The sequence below is a fragment of the Protopterus annectens genome, chromosome 16.part0 (assembly GCF_019279795.1).
Source record: "Protopterus annectens isolate FY-2018-M chromosome 16.part0, PAN1.0, whole genome shotgun sequence".
Classification (NCBI taxonomy): domain Eukaryota; kingdom Metazoa; phylum Chordata; order Ceratodontiformes; family Protopteridae; genus Protopterus; species Protopterus annectens.
In genome coordinates this window covers 255849937-255865475 of record NC_056750.1, presented here as the reverse complement: position 1 = coordinate 255865475, position 15539 = coordinate 255849937, and the positions used below count along the sequence as shown (strand labels likewise).

Sequence of the window (15539 nt, the reverse complement as noted above, 5' to 3'; positions counted from 1 at the left end):
TTTAATTTTCAAATTGCTGACAGTGCAGTGAATCAGTAAATGCACTCCTGAATGTGCTGTCATTCTGATGGGATGTTAAACCGAGGTCCCATTTGCTTGAGTTGGTGCAAGCTTAGTTGGAAGAAAAAGATCCCTCCGCACTTATCGGAAAAAAAAGTAGGGGAAGTACTGTGGTGCCCTGGCCAAATTTACCCTTGTACTTATAAAATTACCATCCGAGGTCTTCCCTGAAAAGAAGCTACTAGCATAGTAGGACTAACCCAGTCAATAAGGGATAAATAAAAAAAAAAAAAGTAACACTTAGCGGTTATGTACTTTTCCTAGGATAACATTGCTTCCAGTGTAGACAGTTTTTGTTAATCTTTTTCTCTGCTTCATGAGACTTAACTAGGTGCCTGATGTAGTAGCTGAAACATTACCGTGGTTTGCATTCATATTGTTCCCTAAAATGGAGTTGCCCCTGCTGACTGCTCTTCAGAGCTCCCTGACCTTGGGCTGCTTGTTTGCTTTGCCATGGCTCCAGTTTGAGAGAAATCATCCCTGTTCCCTGACATCTTCATTGGTAGTGTACTGGATTCTGTTATAAAGCCTTCTACCTTTTGATGCAGCCCATGAACTTTGATTTCCATCAGCATGGATGACCCATCAACACAGAATCCAGGCTTGAGCTCATTTGTGCCTTTGGAAATGTTCATAGGAAGCTACTAAGCTAACGGCCCTAGAGCCCTTAAAGGCCTAACCATATTTATCCCGAATTGCCCCAATTTTCAGTGGTTAGGTGAGTGAAGTTCGCAGGGGCAAGGATCTATGGTAGTTAATACTAACTTCCTCTGTCCAGAAGGGACATGGGCACCACCTCAGGAGTGCATTTGCAGTCACCCATCCATTGATCTATGTTGCGTTTGAAGAGGGTCAGGGAGGACCTCTGTTTCACGTGAAATGGAAGCTTGTTCCAGTGAAGTGGCAGTCTCTGGGAGCTGTATCTGTCTCTCCAGCATGTCAGAGGCTAGGTTAAGATATATGGCGCTGGTGACCCTCCTGCAGTTTGCTTTATGAATGTTAGCATTTCCATCATGGCCAGGTCAGAGACTGCCCTGTAAGCCAGGCACAGGTCACCCCTTCTCCTGTAGGAGACAGAGTACAGTGACAGGGCTTTTAGTCTTTCTATGTAAGGCTTGTTTTGTATACTTTGTAATTTGTTGGTGAGAAACCTGTGTGTCTCTCTCCTGTTGTTGCAGGTGTCTGGTGAGGTACATGCAAAATGGAACATTGTACTCCATTACTGGTCTGATGTTGGTAACCAGCATCTTCACCATCCTCTGCACATTGTTTCCCAAAAGGGTGCTGCACCTTACATGTTGCATGTAGTTGTACAGTCATCATGATATTTTCCACAGGTACCCTCTAAACTGAGAGATCTTCACATTCAGCTTGAAAATATGTAGCTCGTTTGTCCACCCAGTACTTCAGACATCTGTGAAAGCTGACAAGAACACCCAAGGGATGTCTTACTGCTGCATGTTTGGATCATGACAGAGCACTTTACAAACCAGTTGCTTAGTTTCATTGAGCTGTTTGCATTTTTCTGTATGATTTTCTCTGCCTGTACTGTCTTATTTTTTATTGGGCTAGCAGGAAATAGTATGGTGCTCATATGTTTATGGTAGGGGGGGACAAAGCCGTCTAAGTTTGGAAGTAGGAACTGAAACAGCTCAGGTAGTTTGCGTGAATATGAACTGCCAAATTAAGGTGTAAAAAGAAGCTTTGTCATAAAACAAGACACTTTGAACAAATAAGCACTGATTTGTTTTATGACAGAGTCAAATGGGCTGATTACTGCCCTGTCTCTCGGCTACAGTGATATGTGTGCACGGGTGTGATGGAGTTTGAGGGCGTGAGCCTTCTGCTTAGATACGAGGCTGATGCTCAGCACACTGTTTTAAAGTGCATTCACGGAAGTGTAATTTGTGTCTGCTGTAGAAAAGTAATATTGTGGTATCTCAGAGAATTCCCTTTATTCTGCTACACAGCAGTCTATGTAAGCAGCAAGGATGTAGGAGAAACAGGTCTCCATGTTGTGAGACGGTAGAGAGCAGAGAGTTCCTGTAAAAAAAAACGTTAGTGGTGCAGCAAGTTGTGAATGTTGCTGTTTACATTAAAACTCACATTTTAGTAATTGCAATTTTGAGTGCCAGTCCCTCAAGTTTTCAGACTTTAGTCATGAAGCCCTTCATGGTTTCTGTACAAGGGCACATTATGAAATTCTGTCCTATCACTGGCTGGTCAGACACTTCCTAAAGAGGGTTCTGCATCTCCCCTTACATTTACAGAAACAATGTCGATCTTAGTTCATGATGTTCCATGTTTAACATGCTGGCCTATCTCTCATTTGATCTTATTTCTTCAGAGAGGGTAAAATTTGTTTCTTGGAAAGCGATTTTCTTGGAGTCCATCTAACCTCTCAGGTTCACTGAACTTCTGGCCCTTATTTGTAGTGCACCTACAAACCTACAGTGGATATAAAAAGTGTACACACCCCTGTTAAATTGCCAGGTTTTTGTGATATAAAACAATGAGACCACACTATATAATTTCAAAATGTTTCCTACCTTTAATGTGACCTGTAACCTGTACAATTCAACTGAAAAACAAACAAATCTGTTAGAGGAAAAAATATAAAAAATAAAAAAACATACAATAGGCTGGTTGCATAAGTGTGCACACCCTTAAACTAATACTTTGTTGAAGCACCTTTTGATTTAATTACATCATTCAGTCTTCTTGGGTCTGAGTCTATCAACATGGCACATCTTGACTTGGCAATATTTCCCCACTTTTCCTTGCAAAAGCGCTCCAAATCTGTCAGCTTGAGAGGGCATTTCTTGTCCACAGCCCATTTCAGGTCACCCCACAGATTTTCTATTGGATTTAGGTCTGGACTTTGGGTGGGCCATTCCAAAACTTTAATTTTCTTCAGGTGAAGCCATTCTTTTGTTGATTTAGATGTATGCTTGAGGTTATTGTTGTGTTGAAAGGTGAAACCCATCGTCTGCTTTCTAGCAGATGCCTGAAGGTTTTGGGCTAAAAGTGACTGGTATTTGGAACTGTTCATAATTCCCTCCACCTTTACTAAAGCCGCAGTTCCAGCTGAAGAAAAGCAACCACAAAGCATGATACTGCCACCACCATGCTTCACCATGGGGATGGTGTTCTTTTGGTGATGAGAAGTGTTGTTTTTGTGCCAAATGTACCTTTTTTGAATTCTGGCAAAAAAGTTCAATCTTGGTCTCATCAGACCATAACATATTTTCCCACATGCTTTTGGGAGACTTGATGTATTGTTTTGCAAATTTTAGCCTGGCCTGGATGTGTTTCTGTATAAGAAAAGGCTTCTGTCTTACAACCCTACCCTGTAGTCCAGACATATGTAGAATACGGAAGATTGTTGTCGCATATAGTACACAACCAGTACTTGCCAGAAATTCCGTCAGCTCCTTCAGTGTTGCTGTAGGTCTCTTGGCAGCCTCCCTGACCAGTTTTCATCTTGTCTTTTCATCAATTTTGGAGGGATGTCCAGTTCTTTGCAACATCACTGCTGTCCTGTATTTTCTCTACTTTTTGATGACTGTCTTCACTGTGTTCCATGGTATATCCAATGCTGTGGAAACTTTTTTTTGTACCCTTCTCCTGACTGATACCTTTCAACAATGAGATCCATTTGATGCTTTGTAAGCTCTGTGCAAACCATGGCTTTTGCTGTAGCAGGCAACTGAGTAAATGTCGGGAGAATCCTACTAGGACAGCTGAATTTTTTTATTTGAGGTTAATCAGGGTCTCTCTAATTGATGGCAGGTGTGTACCGAAGAAGACTGAATGCTGTAATTAAAGCAAAAGGTGCTTCAACAAAGTATTAGTTTAAGGGTGTGAACAGTTATGCAACCAGCTTATTGTACGGTTTTTATTTTTTATATTTTTCCCCTAACCAATTTGTTTGCTTTTCAATTGAATTGTACAGGTTATAGGTCACATTAAAGGTAGGAAAAGTTTTGATATGATTTATTGTGGTTTCATTTTTTTATATCACAAAAACCTGGCATTTTACCAGGGGTGTGTGTACTTTTTATATCCACTGTATTTGTATAGCTCAAACTAAATGCTAAAAAGTGTAGGATCGTCACTTTTGGTAGACCACCCCACCTCTCATTATACTATATAGATAACTAAGCAATGCAAAATGAAAAGTGTGGTCAGGTACCTAGGTACTTGGTTGATAGCTCACTCCCTTTTGCCCATCAAGTGACAACAGTTGTCCGGCAATCCTTTTATTTAACCCAACTTCTCAGCATTGATCAGGGCAGTTATCGAGTACAAAACCCTTTTTTGATGCATCTCACTAGACATATCAAACAGTTAGAAAAATGCCAGTTTCCAAGAAAAAGGACGAACACACTTGACAACAGGCTAAATACACTGTGTGACATGTATTGCACGTGGCATTCACATTGAACTCAAATTGTTTCCCTGTATCGAGGAATCTATATATCTTACAATAGTTACATCTGGAACATGGAAAAGTACCATATACCTCTTGTGTGTCCGTGCATGTATCAGCCATTTTTGGATCACTGTATTTGATCGAGTAATCTTTCAGCATGTGAACACCTATAGCATCTGGTATATTTGAGAACAAATTCATTTTTATCAAAAACCGGTCTGAGATGTTTTTCAAACATATGCTTATAACAAGATAGTTATATAGAGCTAAGGTCATTCTTTAACGCTGTCAAAGCTAAACCCTTCCATTGTTATAAGACCAGCGGACAAAGGAGGTCTTATAGTCATTATGGACCGATATTTTTGTTTTTGCTCCATGAAACACAAGTGATTCAGACACCTATGAAAGAGTGACAAGAGTTGATGTTGATAGAATGGTGAGAAGGATGCATAACACTTTAATGGACTGTTTATCTTGTTATATTAACTTAGATCTATATAACCATCCTGTTATAAGTGGCTCTTTGATACCTATGATACAGGGTCTTCCGAAAATCCATAAAGAACCTTTGCTTCCACCTTTTAGGCCAATTGTGGCAATAAGAAGCTGGTGTACAAAATTTGTATCGATATCTATTGAAAAACATTTCAGACCAGTTTTAGATAAGAATGAATTTGTTCTCAGACACCAGGCAGTTCTTAAATGATTTATATAAATTTGTGAGAAAGTCCTGTGATATTACTAACTGCGTTTTGGTTACTTCTGATGCACTGGGTTTTATAGAAGATCTGTAGATGATTTGTTTATGGTGTGGGAAGGGAGCCATGATGAATTAACATACTTTTATGAACACCTGAATGCAACAACTCCTTTTGTAAAAAAAAATCAGTATAGCTAGATCTTTGTTATGAATAGATTTTCTTGATGTGAGCATTTTGAACGAATCAGATGGTACATTAAATACCAAGATATTCAGGAAAACTTGCTGTAGGAATTCCTTTTTGCATCGACATAGTATGCACTCTCCACGTATAGTTAAGAACGTTATTAAAAGCCAAGGGAAATGCATCCAGATTAAATGCCAGTGATGAAGGATTTATACAGGAATTGAATCTATTAAAGGATAGATTTAGTGAAAGAGGATAAAATCATAAAGAAATTGATAGCATCAGATACAGTACCAAGGTTGAGAACAGCCCAAGGAAAACCGTATTTCTCTGCGGGCTCATGGGATAGATCTGCTACACATACTAGCATTTCCTCTGTGAGAATGCCACAGGTCTACTATAGTAGTGTCAGGCAGATGAAAGAAATTGAGTAAGCACTGGCAAATTTTGTTAACTGACCCAGAGATCAGGTCAATAGTCGGTGATAAATCTAACTTTTTTTTTAGAAATAAAAGGTCTGTAAAAAGAATGTTATGTTATCCAAAAATGGCTGATACATGTATGGACGCACAACCGGTCTATGGTACTTTTCCATGTTCCAGATGGTAACTATTGTAGATATATAGATGCCTTGAACACATTTAAAACACCCTGATACAGGGAAACAATTTGAGTTCAAGGTGAATGCCAGTTGCAGTACATGTCACATAGCCTATTGTCAAGTGGGTTCATCCTTTTATATAGGTAAAACTGACAGCTACATGATCAGATTAGGGAACATATTTGTAATATAAACAATGAGATAAATGCAAATGCACTGGCTAAACATGTTGGACAGTATGGCCCTTCCCACAGTTTTAAATTTTTGGTAATTGAAGTAATAAAGCCTAATGAATGTGGAGGTGATATTAGAAACATGTCAGAAACCTCTGAAATGAATTGGGTTATTAGAATGAGAGCCAATAGAGGCAGCAGAATAAATTATAGTCTCCATAAAACCCATTCTTAAATCTAAACATTATAGATGGTGCTTTTATAAGAAATGTAATATGATTTTTTTATGTAGATTTGATTTTTATTTTTCGTTTTATAATGTCACTTAATATTATATTGCATTTTTTTAATGTTGTCTTTAGTTGAATGTTTGATTGTGTTTTCTCATTGGTTGGGTATGATTTAAATAGCAATTGGGTTAATTGTAATAGTGTCTGATGAAATATCTATAACTGCAAAAGCGCTCACAATAAAGTTCTCTGAGATTTTAGTTTTATGTTGCCTGCTTCTACTTTGGTTTGGTTCACTTTATCTTTCCTTTAGCATTGCTTATTATCACTTAAGGTTGGCTTGGTTCTTTATTTTACCCATGTTCTTATTTGTTTTCTTTTTACGTTTAGAGTGATTTTACATCTGCATGGAAGTACTAATCACCATCTTGCTAGCATATTTGATTTTACGTTGGATGAAATACAAAGTTTGAAAAGGTAATTCAGATTAATCCTCTTCCAAGATGTGCAAGTTTGTTCTACACAAAGTAGAGATGCATCTATATATATACAGCACATAATGCTAGTAGCACTGCTGTTGAAATGCAAGGCATCAAATTGAAGCAGTTTGTAAAAAGCTGTTTTGCAACTTTTTGGCTTGATCCTGTGAAGCACACACTGACTTCCTTCTTGTTTACTTTGAAGCACCACCCTCCAAAAGTAAGTGCACACACACACACACACACACACACACACACACACACACACACACACAAATACACAAATACTCGCACGCCTACATTTCTTTAAAATTTGTGAGGTGATGGAAAGTTATTTGGGCTTGAAACTGCTGTTACTGTGATTTAGCTTAATCCCAATCTTTCATTTAGCATTCTGATCATGGATTTTCATTATTGCATAGCTATGTGTATATACAGAAGTTTGTTGGGTGATAAAAGGTTTCACTGGGGTCTGCAACTCCTGCTGTTGTGATTTGACATAATCCCAACTTTTGAAGCGACTTTCAGATAATGAAATTCCATTACAGGGTGGATATGTGTATATAGAGAATGTTTAAAGATGAGAAGGCTTAGTTTTAAAGTAAAATGTGTGTTAGTATTGTATCTATGTATATGGATGCTGCTATGAATATGAAAGGGATGCATTGTATGATAAGACTGTTAAGTAGAGGAATATGGAAGTTGGAGTTAAATCTGTTGAACTAAGTACTAATATTAGGAGTGATGCAACATTAATATAAATACAAAGATTTGCTGGCCTCAATAAGAGAACAGGGTGAGCATTTCCTGAGTAAGATTGTAAGAGGATGGAGTAAGAGTGAATTGTTGAAAAAGGATATATGGAAACAGTTGTGCTGATGTGCCTTAAATGTCAACTGTGAATCAATTGAAAGGCAACGTGGAAATTGAGATGCTTTGCATTTTGGTGGTCTTTCAAATTGTTACAGAAAATCAAGAGGTGTACCTGGTTGGCCTTTGTGGTTTTTGATGGGCAAACTAGGTGGAATAACTGATGACGGCAGGTGAGTTTTATGCCTGCAAGTTGTATGCAGTGGAATGGTGTGATAATAACAGGTATATGGCATGTATATCATATGGAAGACTTGCACTCTGTGTGTTTCCTTGGTGTGAATAATGTGTAGCGATTACAGAACCATGAAACTGGTTACACGTGTTTTGGCAAAAAATGGTATAACAAATTTATGAAGTAAGTAGTATAAAAAGTGACCAGACAGCAGAGAGAAGGATCTAGGAAAAGGTTTACCGCAGTAAATTGGTTTGTATGCTGACACAATATTTAGACCATGTTGGATTTTTGAAAGCAGCTATTAAAAGTATGCATCATATTACAAAGATATTTCAAGAAAAGAGTAAAAATATGTTTTGGTAAAGAACAGAGAATGTTTATTATGATTGTGAGCATTATGCAGAGAATGGAAGTTATGGGGCAAATGAAGATGCTGTGAGCATATACCATCCCTGAAAAGATGCATCTACGCATATAAATAAGGTGAACCCATTAAGTGGTCTTGTAAGTAAATCTCTTGGCAGGGGAAATGTAATGGGTGATGCTTTGTATTGCAATAATACTGAAGTAAGAAGAATGTGATATTTAGATGAAAGGTGTTTTTTTTATTGATGGTAAGAGTTGCATAACTGCTTATTTGTAAGATTATTATTTCATATGTTGAGCCATGGACATATATTTCTATTTTCTGCTGGAGAGTTTCAAAATTAGTAAAGATGAGTTAAAAAAAATCCAACCGCTGCTTCAAGATAATGGTGCCTTCTGTTTAGGACACATCTGTTTCTCCTTTCCCAAGGGCAAACATTACATGATGACAGACACTTTCAACACTGGACTTATAGGATTGGTTCTAAGTTAATACAGATTTTCCAGCACTGATGACTTGAGAGCAGCCCTACAGTATCACAGGGCTTTCATTATCAAGGAGTCTTCTTTTGGAGGCTGAGTCATTACCCGCGTCAGTTTCCCATCGAGCCTCTGTTCTTCACCTTCTTCCTGCTTTAGTAAAGTGTGTAATAGGGTTTTCAGCAGTGCGGGCTGTGGACACTGTTAAGTTTAGTACTTCGGCCAAGTCATCTGTTAGGTTGGCAGTTGCCAGTACATCCAAGAAGTAGTTATGCAAGGAAGGTATCGTATAAGGAGGAATCTTTGAGGAAAAAAGTTGAACACATGGTTACAGAAACGTGGTTTCAGAACAAAGAAAGCACTCAATCTATTCCTGGGTATTACGCCTGTCATGTCTTCAGACCCACTGGCAGTTGTGGGGGAGTATCAGTATTTGTCACAGACATCATCATGGCATGACAAATTCCTTGGGACACCACATGTGAACTCAAGTCCAAATCACCCTAAACAAGACTAATTACCACTTCATGGCTAACTGTAGAACACCCTTTATGTCCCCTTCTGAGTAGAATAGCTATCTTAACACATTAACTAAACTTCACATTAAACTCAAGACCGTTCTACTGGGGGACTTCCAACTATCCATCAGTAAACCGGCTGACCTACACTACCAATGGCCAGCATGCCCAGCGCTTCCTTGACATTATAAATGATAACAGTTTCACAGATAGTTACCCGTCCTACTAGGGACTCCAGTATACTGGATCGAGCCCTCTCAAATACGGCCACTTCTTGCACAGCTCCATGTGTATCACCATGTCTTTTTAAATTAGACCATAATTAGTGACCTTTTCCTTTAAAGCTGGTGGTACTTTCCCCCTGTAAATAGCTCTGTGTTTAGAGACTTCTCAAATCAAATCTTCTTCATTTTCTTGATGACTTAATTAAATTCTGCTATAATCCTCCTCTGAAGGATACTATTGATATAGCTGCTACCAATGCCTTTGACTTCTACTCCTACTCCCACTTAAATAGTTGTATTAATAATGCAGTCCCAATCTACAACAAATATAAAGAGAAGTTTAAAAACAAACCTCTGTGGTGGAATATCTGTATAAATTATATAACAAGAGAAAGAACTTGATTAATGCTTATAAGAGGTCTCATTCTACCTGCCTTAAGAGCATGCTTAAACAAACTAACAGAGATTAAGGGAACCATTAGGAAACTCAAAGTTGAGTATGAAGTTAAAATAGTCACAAAAGCCAAAATAGCTGCAAATCTTTCTTTAACTATGTCAGGTGGTTAAGAACCAACACCCAGCAGTGATCAGAGCTAGTCACAATAATACTAAATTCTCTTACCCAAAGGAAGTAGCTAATATCTTAGCTAACAAATCTACTGCAAATTTTACTCACCCACAGTAATAGCTATCCAACAGGTTCCACAGTCCCAGTCAGCCCCTTTAATTACTATGGAACAACTTCTTTACTGTGAAGCAACTTCTCTCAGCCCTTTCAAAAACTAAGAATACTTCATCCATGGGCTCTGACAAAATACAAGGTTGCCTGATTATCAGTCCCAAATATGGCCTTTCTGAAGCCCTACTTAAACTTTGTTGTAATGCCATTACACCTGGTAACTGCTGACTCATTAGTCTTACTAGCCTCTTTTGTAAACCAGTTTATCTAGACATTGAAACCGTATCAATGCTGGACCCTATCAATTTGGCTTTATTAAAGGAAGGTCATGTTTCTTTAACCTCATTAATGTATTTAAAGTAACTGAAGCAGAATTTACTGTTATGTGGTGCATACCTAGACCTGGCCAATGCCTTTGACAATATCTCCCATGTAAGTATTATTGAAAGACTCCTAAATCTGAGCTCATGCTTCTGTCCTGGCTAGTTCTTGCACACACAGAATCTAAGAAGCCTACACCATAAATGTACTGCTACTGTCTTCTATCTGCAAATGGAATCAATGCTGTATTTGACTTTGGTACAGACCTGTTTTTGTCCGAAAAGTGGGCTTAAACAGGGAAGATTTTCACCTGTATTATCCAGAATATGTGTATATTGTATTTCACCTTTGATTTTTATTCAGCCTTATAGATGCATCATATTTGTTACGTCTTCCATAGCTTTTTTCAAGTATTCATATTATCGTTGATTATATTATTTGCACTTTGCACCTTTCTATTATGTTTTAAGATACCAATTGTACTTTGTCAATTATTGTATTTTTTCTTCTTTCACTGTAATTTTTCACTTTGTACAATTTCTCTGATCTTTTCTCCCCAGGCCTCCGCTGAAAAAGGACCTGTGTCCAGTCGGACTTTCCTGGTAAACAAATGTAAAATAAATAATAAAAATAAATCCTTATATTGTGCAATGGATAGCTAACTGGTTATCTGACAGAACCCATGTGGTTAAAGTATCTGGTCTAACAAAGTGAGAGAAATAGGTTTCTCGAAAAGCAAAATAGTTACCAGTGGTGTACCACAGGGCTTAGTTTTGGACCCAGTCCTCTTTGACATATATTTCTCAGACCTACAGGCCATCATTTCTGGCCTATTGTTAACTAAGTTTGCAGATGACTGTAAATTGGGTGTTGTTCAGTCTTCATCTGAACACAAAAGCACCCGCTTGGACAGCAAGTGCACGGCCCAAACCACTTGAAACAAACGAAAAAAGAGCCAGCACAAATCCTGTTTGGAAATAAGTGTATTTAAAAAATACACATTATATATGCAATGAAAACAAACTGCACAAACCGGTTTCGGCTTAACAGCCTTCCTCAGTGTGACGCAAATATTCAAACATCATTATATTCAAAGGCAGCCCATTAATATATAAACTAAGAGAAAGAGCAGAGGCCAATCAAAACAATAAACAAATAAAGCAATCAAAACTGCTCATTTAGACCGGGAGGAAAAAGCCCACCCAGTTTGACAATCCACTTTTTTTCTTTGATGTTCAGTACTTGATGTAATCCAGCTAAATCATTATTTTTATACACAATGCGATCAGTGAATGGTAAATCTGAACAGACCAGTCTGATGGTTACAAATGTGCTTGTATAATGCACTAGTTTGCTTGTGTATCCTGATATCACCAAGTGTTCACTAATTCTAACCCTGAAACACAAGGGTCCCTCCAGATTTGGAGGGTATTTTGAGGATGATAATCCGGAGTTAAATGGTTCTTCCAATGAACATAATATTTTCTCTTATGCCTTATCTGACTTACAAATAAAAACTTTGAATAAAGGCTTAAGTTTTGTGCCGAGTTTTAATATATCTGAACAAGATTTTGCACCGGATGTTATTAATTTTTATCGCTTGCTCAATTTACGTTTGTTTTTTAAGGACGAGGATGCCGCTGATGTAGTTGATACCTTCTGTTTTCGGAAGTCCACGTTTAAACCCCCCATGTCTCCAGTGGTCTCTCTCTTTCAGAACAGGGTTCATAAGGATTTGTATATGCAGCTTGGCAAAGATTGTGTTATGCATGATAACATTACGAGGGCAGAACACCTTTATATAGAGGAACTTAAGTCCAATAATGATACTGTTATTTTGCCAGCAGATAAGGGAGGAGTGGTGGTAGTCATAGATTGGGTAGATTATCAAAAGGAAGGTCTCAAACAGATAATGGATTGTAAATATTATATGATCATGCCTTTAGATCCTACCATTAAATTTAAGTCTGAGATTGACAGCTTTTTGGATAAAGCAGTTGAAGAAGGCATTATCTCCAGAGAGACCTGTTTTCATTTGAAAGTGGACCACCCCAAACAACAATACCTTTACTTATTGCCCAAAATCCATTCATCCCCCTGGGTGACCTATTGTTTCAGGGAGGGGCTCATTAACAGAACCCCTCTCTGAATTTCTTACTCAACATCTTAAACCCTTGTTACCCCATATACGGTCACGGATTCAAGATATAACACAGTTCTTGGGAATTATCTCCGATCTCCAATTGGAATCCGATTGGTTGCTATGCACCCTTGATGTCACCTCCCTGTATACCAGTATTCCTCACTGGGCGGGTCAGATGGCACTTCAGTATTGGTTAGACAGGGCTGATCTATACAGACCCGGATTTAACACCTTTTTAGTATGTCTAGCTGAATATGTTCTTGATAAGAACATATTTTATTTTCAGCAGCAATGTGTTTGGCAAGTTTGGGGTACGGCAATGGGGCATCTTTTGCCCCATATATGCCGATTTATTTATGGCTTATATAGAGGAGGCACTTATTTATGATCAAAGCCTTAATATTTACCTTGATGAAATGGATATTTGGAGACGATATCTTGACTGTTGGCTTGTGTGGAGGGCTGATGCTGGGTAACTTCAGGAATTTGTGGAATACTTGAATGAAAATATATGGGGTATTGAATTTAAATTGACTTGGCATAAACAAGAGATAACATTTTTGGATGTTCTGGTCACACGTACTCCGTTGAATACATTAGAAACACAGGTGTTCAGCAAATTCCCTCAATATAACACTTCATGCCTCTAGCTTACACCCTCAAAATGTCATCAGGAATATCCCGAAGTCTCAAATTCTCAGGGTTAAAATATGTTCCAGTACTGCCACTCTCAATTATTTTAAATTGGATTTATATGCCAGATTCAAAGCCCGAGGATACAGGGTTGGTGACATCTATGTGGCTAATCGGCATGCGCAGTCATATGAGACATCTGAGATAAGGTACAGAGAACGGGTTTCAAATCGGGGCTCTCAGATAAGGCTTGTTACTACTTATGGTAAAAATACCAAATAATTTTGGACATAGTTTCTAGACACTGGAACATTTTAGGGGGTGAGGGTCCTTTTATGGATATTTTGGGCGACAAATGTTCTTTTTCTTTTCGTAAGGGTAGATCCTTGGGTTCTTTGTTTAGTCACTTCAGAAGGGCCTGGTGTACAAGGACTACTACTGGCCATAAGTTGGTAGGTTGCCATCCCTGTGGTCATTGCTCAAGTTGTTCACATATATATAAAACCACCTGTTTCACTAGTAAAAACACTTCTAATGTTTATGATATAGATTTTTTTTGGCAATTGCAGCTCAACATGGGTGATTTACTTAGCTAGCTGCTTCTGTCAAGCTTTTTATGTGGGACAAACTTCTAGGCCCTTCAGGCTTAGAATTAGTGAACACTTGTGATATCAGGATACACAAGCAAACTAGTGCATTATATAATCACCTTTGCAACCATCAGACTGGTCTTTTCAGATTTACCATCACTGATTGCATTGTGTATAAAAATAATGATTTAGCTGGTTTACATCAAGTTCTGAACATCAAAGACAAAAAGTGGGCTTTTTCCTCCCGGTCTAAATGAGCAGTTTTGATTGCTTTATTTGTTTATTGTTTTGATTGGCCTCTGTTCTAGCTCTTAGTTTATATATTAATGGTTTGCCTTTGAATGTAATAATGATTGATTATTTGTGTCACACTGAGGAAGGCTGTTAAACCGAAACCGGTTTGTGCAGTTTGTTTTCATTGCATATACAATGTGTATTTTTTAAATACACTTATTTCCAAACAGGATTTGTGCTCAGTCTTCATCTGACTCACAATTGCTCCAGCACAGCTTAGACCATGTTAACATCTGGTACAAGGACAATGGTCTCAAACTAAATTAAAAAAAAATGTAGTGTAGTTCATTTTGGTAAACAAAACAGTTTCACTTTCCACGTAGGAGATGCACCCCTCCAATCAGACACTGTTGACCCATTATTCAATATAATGCACCTTTTGGCACATATTTATCTAAACATATACAACTTGAGAGAGACCAGTGGTTCATAACTAAAAAGATCAGTGGCCTCAGAAAGCAATCAGGAGATACTGGCAGCCCTTTCTCTGTGCTTATTCTCTTTGGAGATCTATGTCTAGCCCTTCTTGCCATAAAAGATCCAGCCCAATTTGATCTTCTGTCCTAAAATGCATCAACTACTCGGTTAAAGAAACTAAACCTTCATCAGTAGTTAAATGAGGCACATTGGCATGGTAGATTCATATCTCACTGTATCCCTTACCTCTGGAACAAACTTCTACCACATGTCAAGTAGGGGGTAGCACCTTGCCAAATTCAAAGTAAACCTAGATAATTGGATGGGCAGCTTCAGTTCTCTCCTGGTCTATTTTGTCTTGCCCTTCTTGAGACTAGAGAGAAATTTTGAATTTTTTTTTTTTTATCTAGGCATAAAAGGGTCTGTAGATTGCCTAAGTATTGGTGATCTTCTGTCCTTCAACTAAGGAAGACATTAGGAGTTGAGTCAGATGGAGGCAGGGTTGCCAGACTTCCCTATTTAAGTAGGCCTTTCCCGAGATCAGCAGCCCAATCTCGAGTCCTGCACTGCCTGTTAAAATCCCGGTGAAACATGCTCTGCTTTGTGATTTTTGATTGGCCTGTATACTGGCATACAGTCCAATCATAAATCACAAAGCGGAGGCTATTCTGTTCAGTAAGGAACAGCTCACTGTTCTGCATTGGTCAAAGGTGGCTCTGCTTTGCGATTTATGATTGGGCCTGTATGCTGGTATACGGGCCAATCATAAATCGCAAAGCGAGCCAGTTCTGCAGAACTGCCTGCTGTTCCACGCGGAAGACACACACACACACACACACACACACACACACACACACACACACACACACACACACACACCTGTATCTAGCAACCCTGGATTGAGGCTTCCTCTGTGCTACTGATCATCTCTTCAGAGTCTGTGACTTGTCTTATTTTACAG

General features: G+C 38.4%; 1 protein-coding gene across 1 annotated transcript in view; it reads left to right on the top strand.

Annotated features, from left to right (window-relative positions):
• The window catches only part of PHF19 (PHD finger protein 19), a 1075260-nt gene that overhangs the window by 960448 nt on the left and 99273 nt on the right, over positions 1-15539 (top strand). The window contains 2 exon segments of the mRNA XM_044058373.1: positions 6777-6797; positions 6799-6863. Of these exon segments, the coding sequence (XP_043914308.1) occupies positions 6777-6797; positions 6799-6863 (86 nt within the window).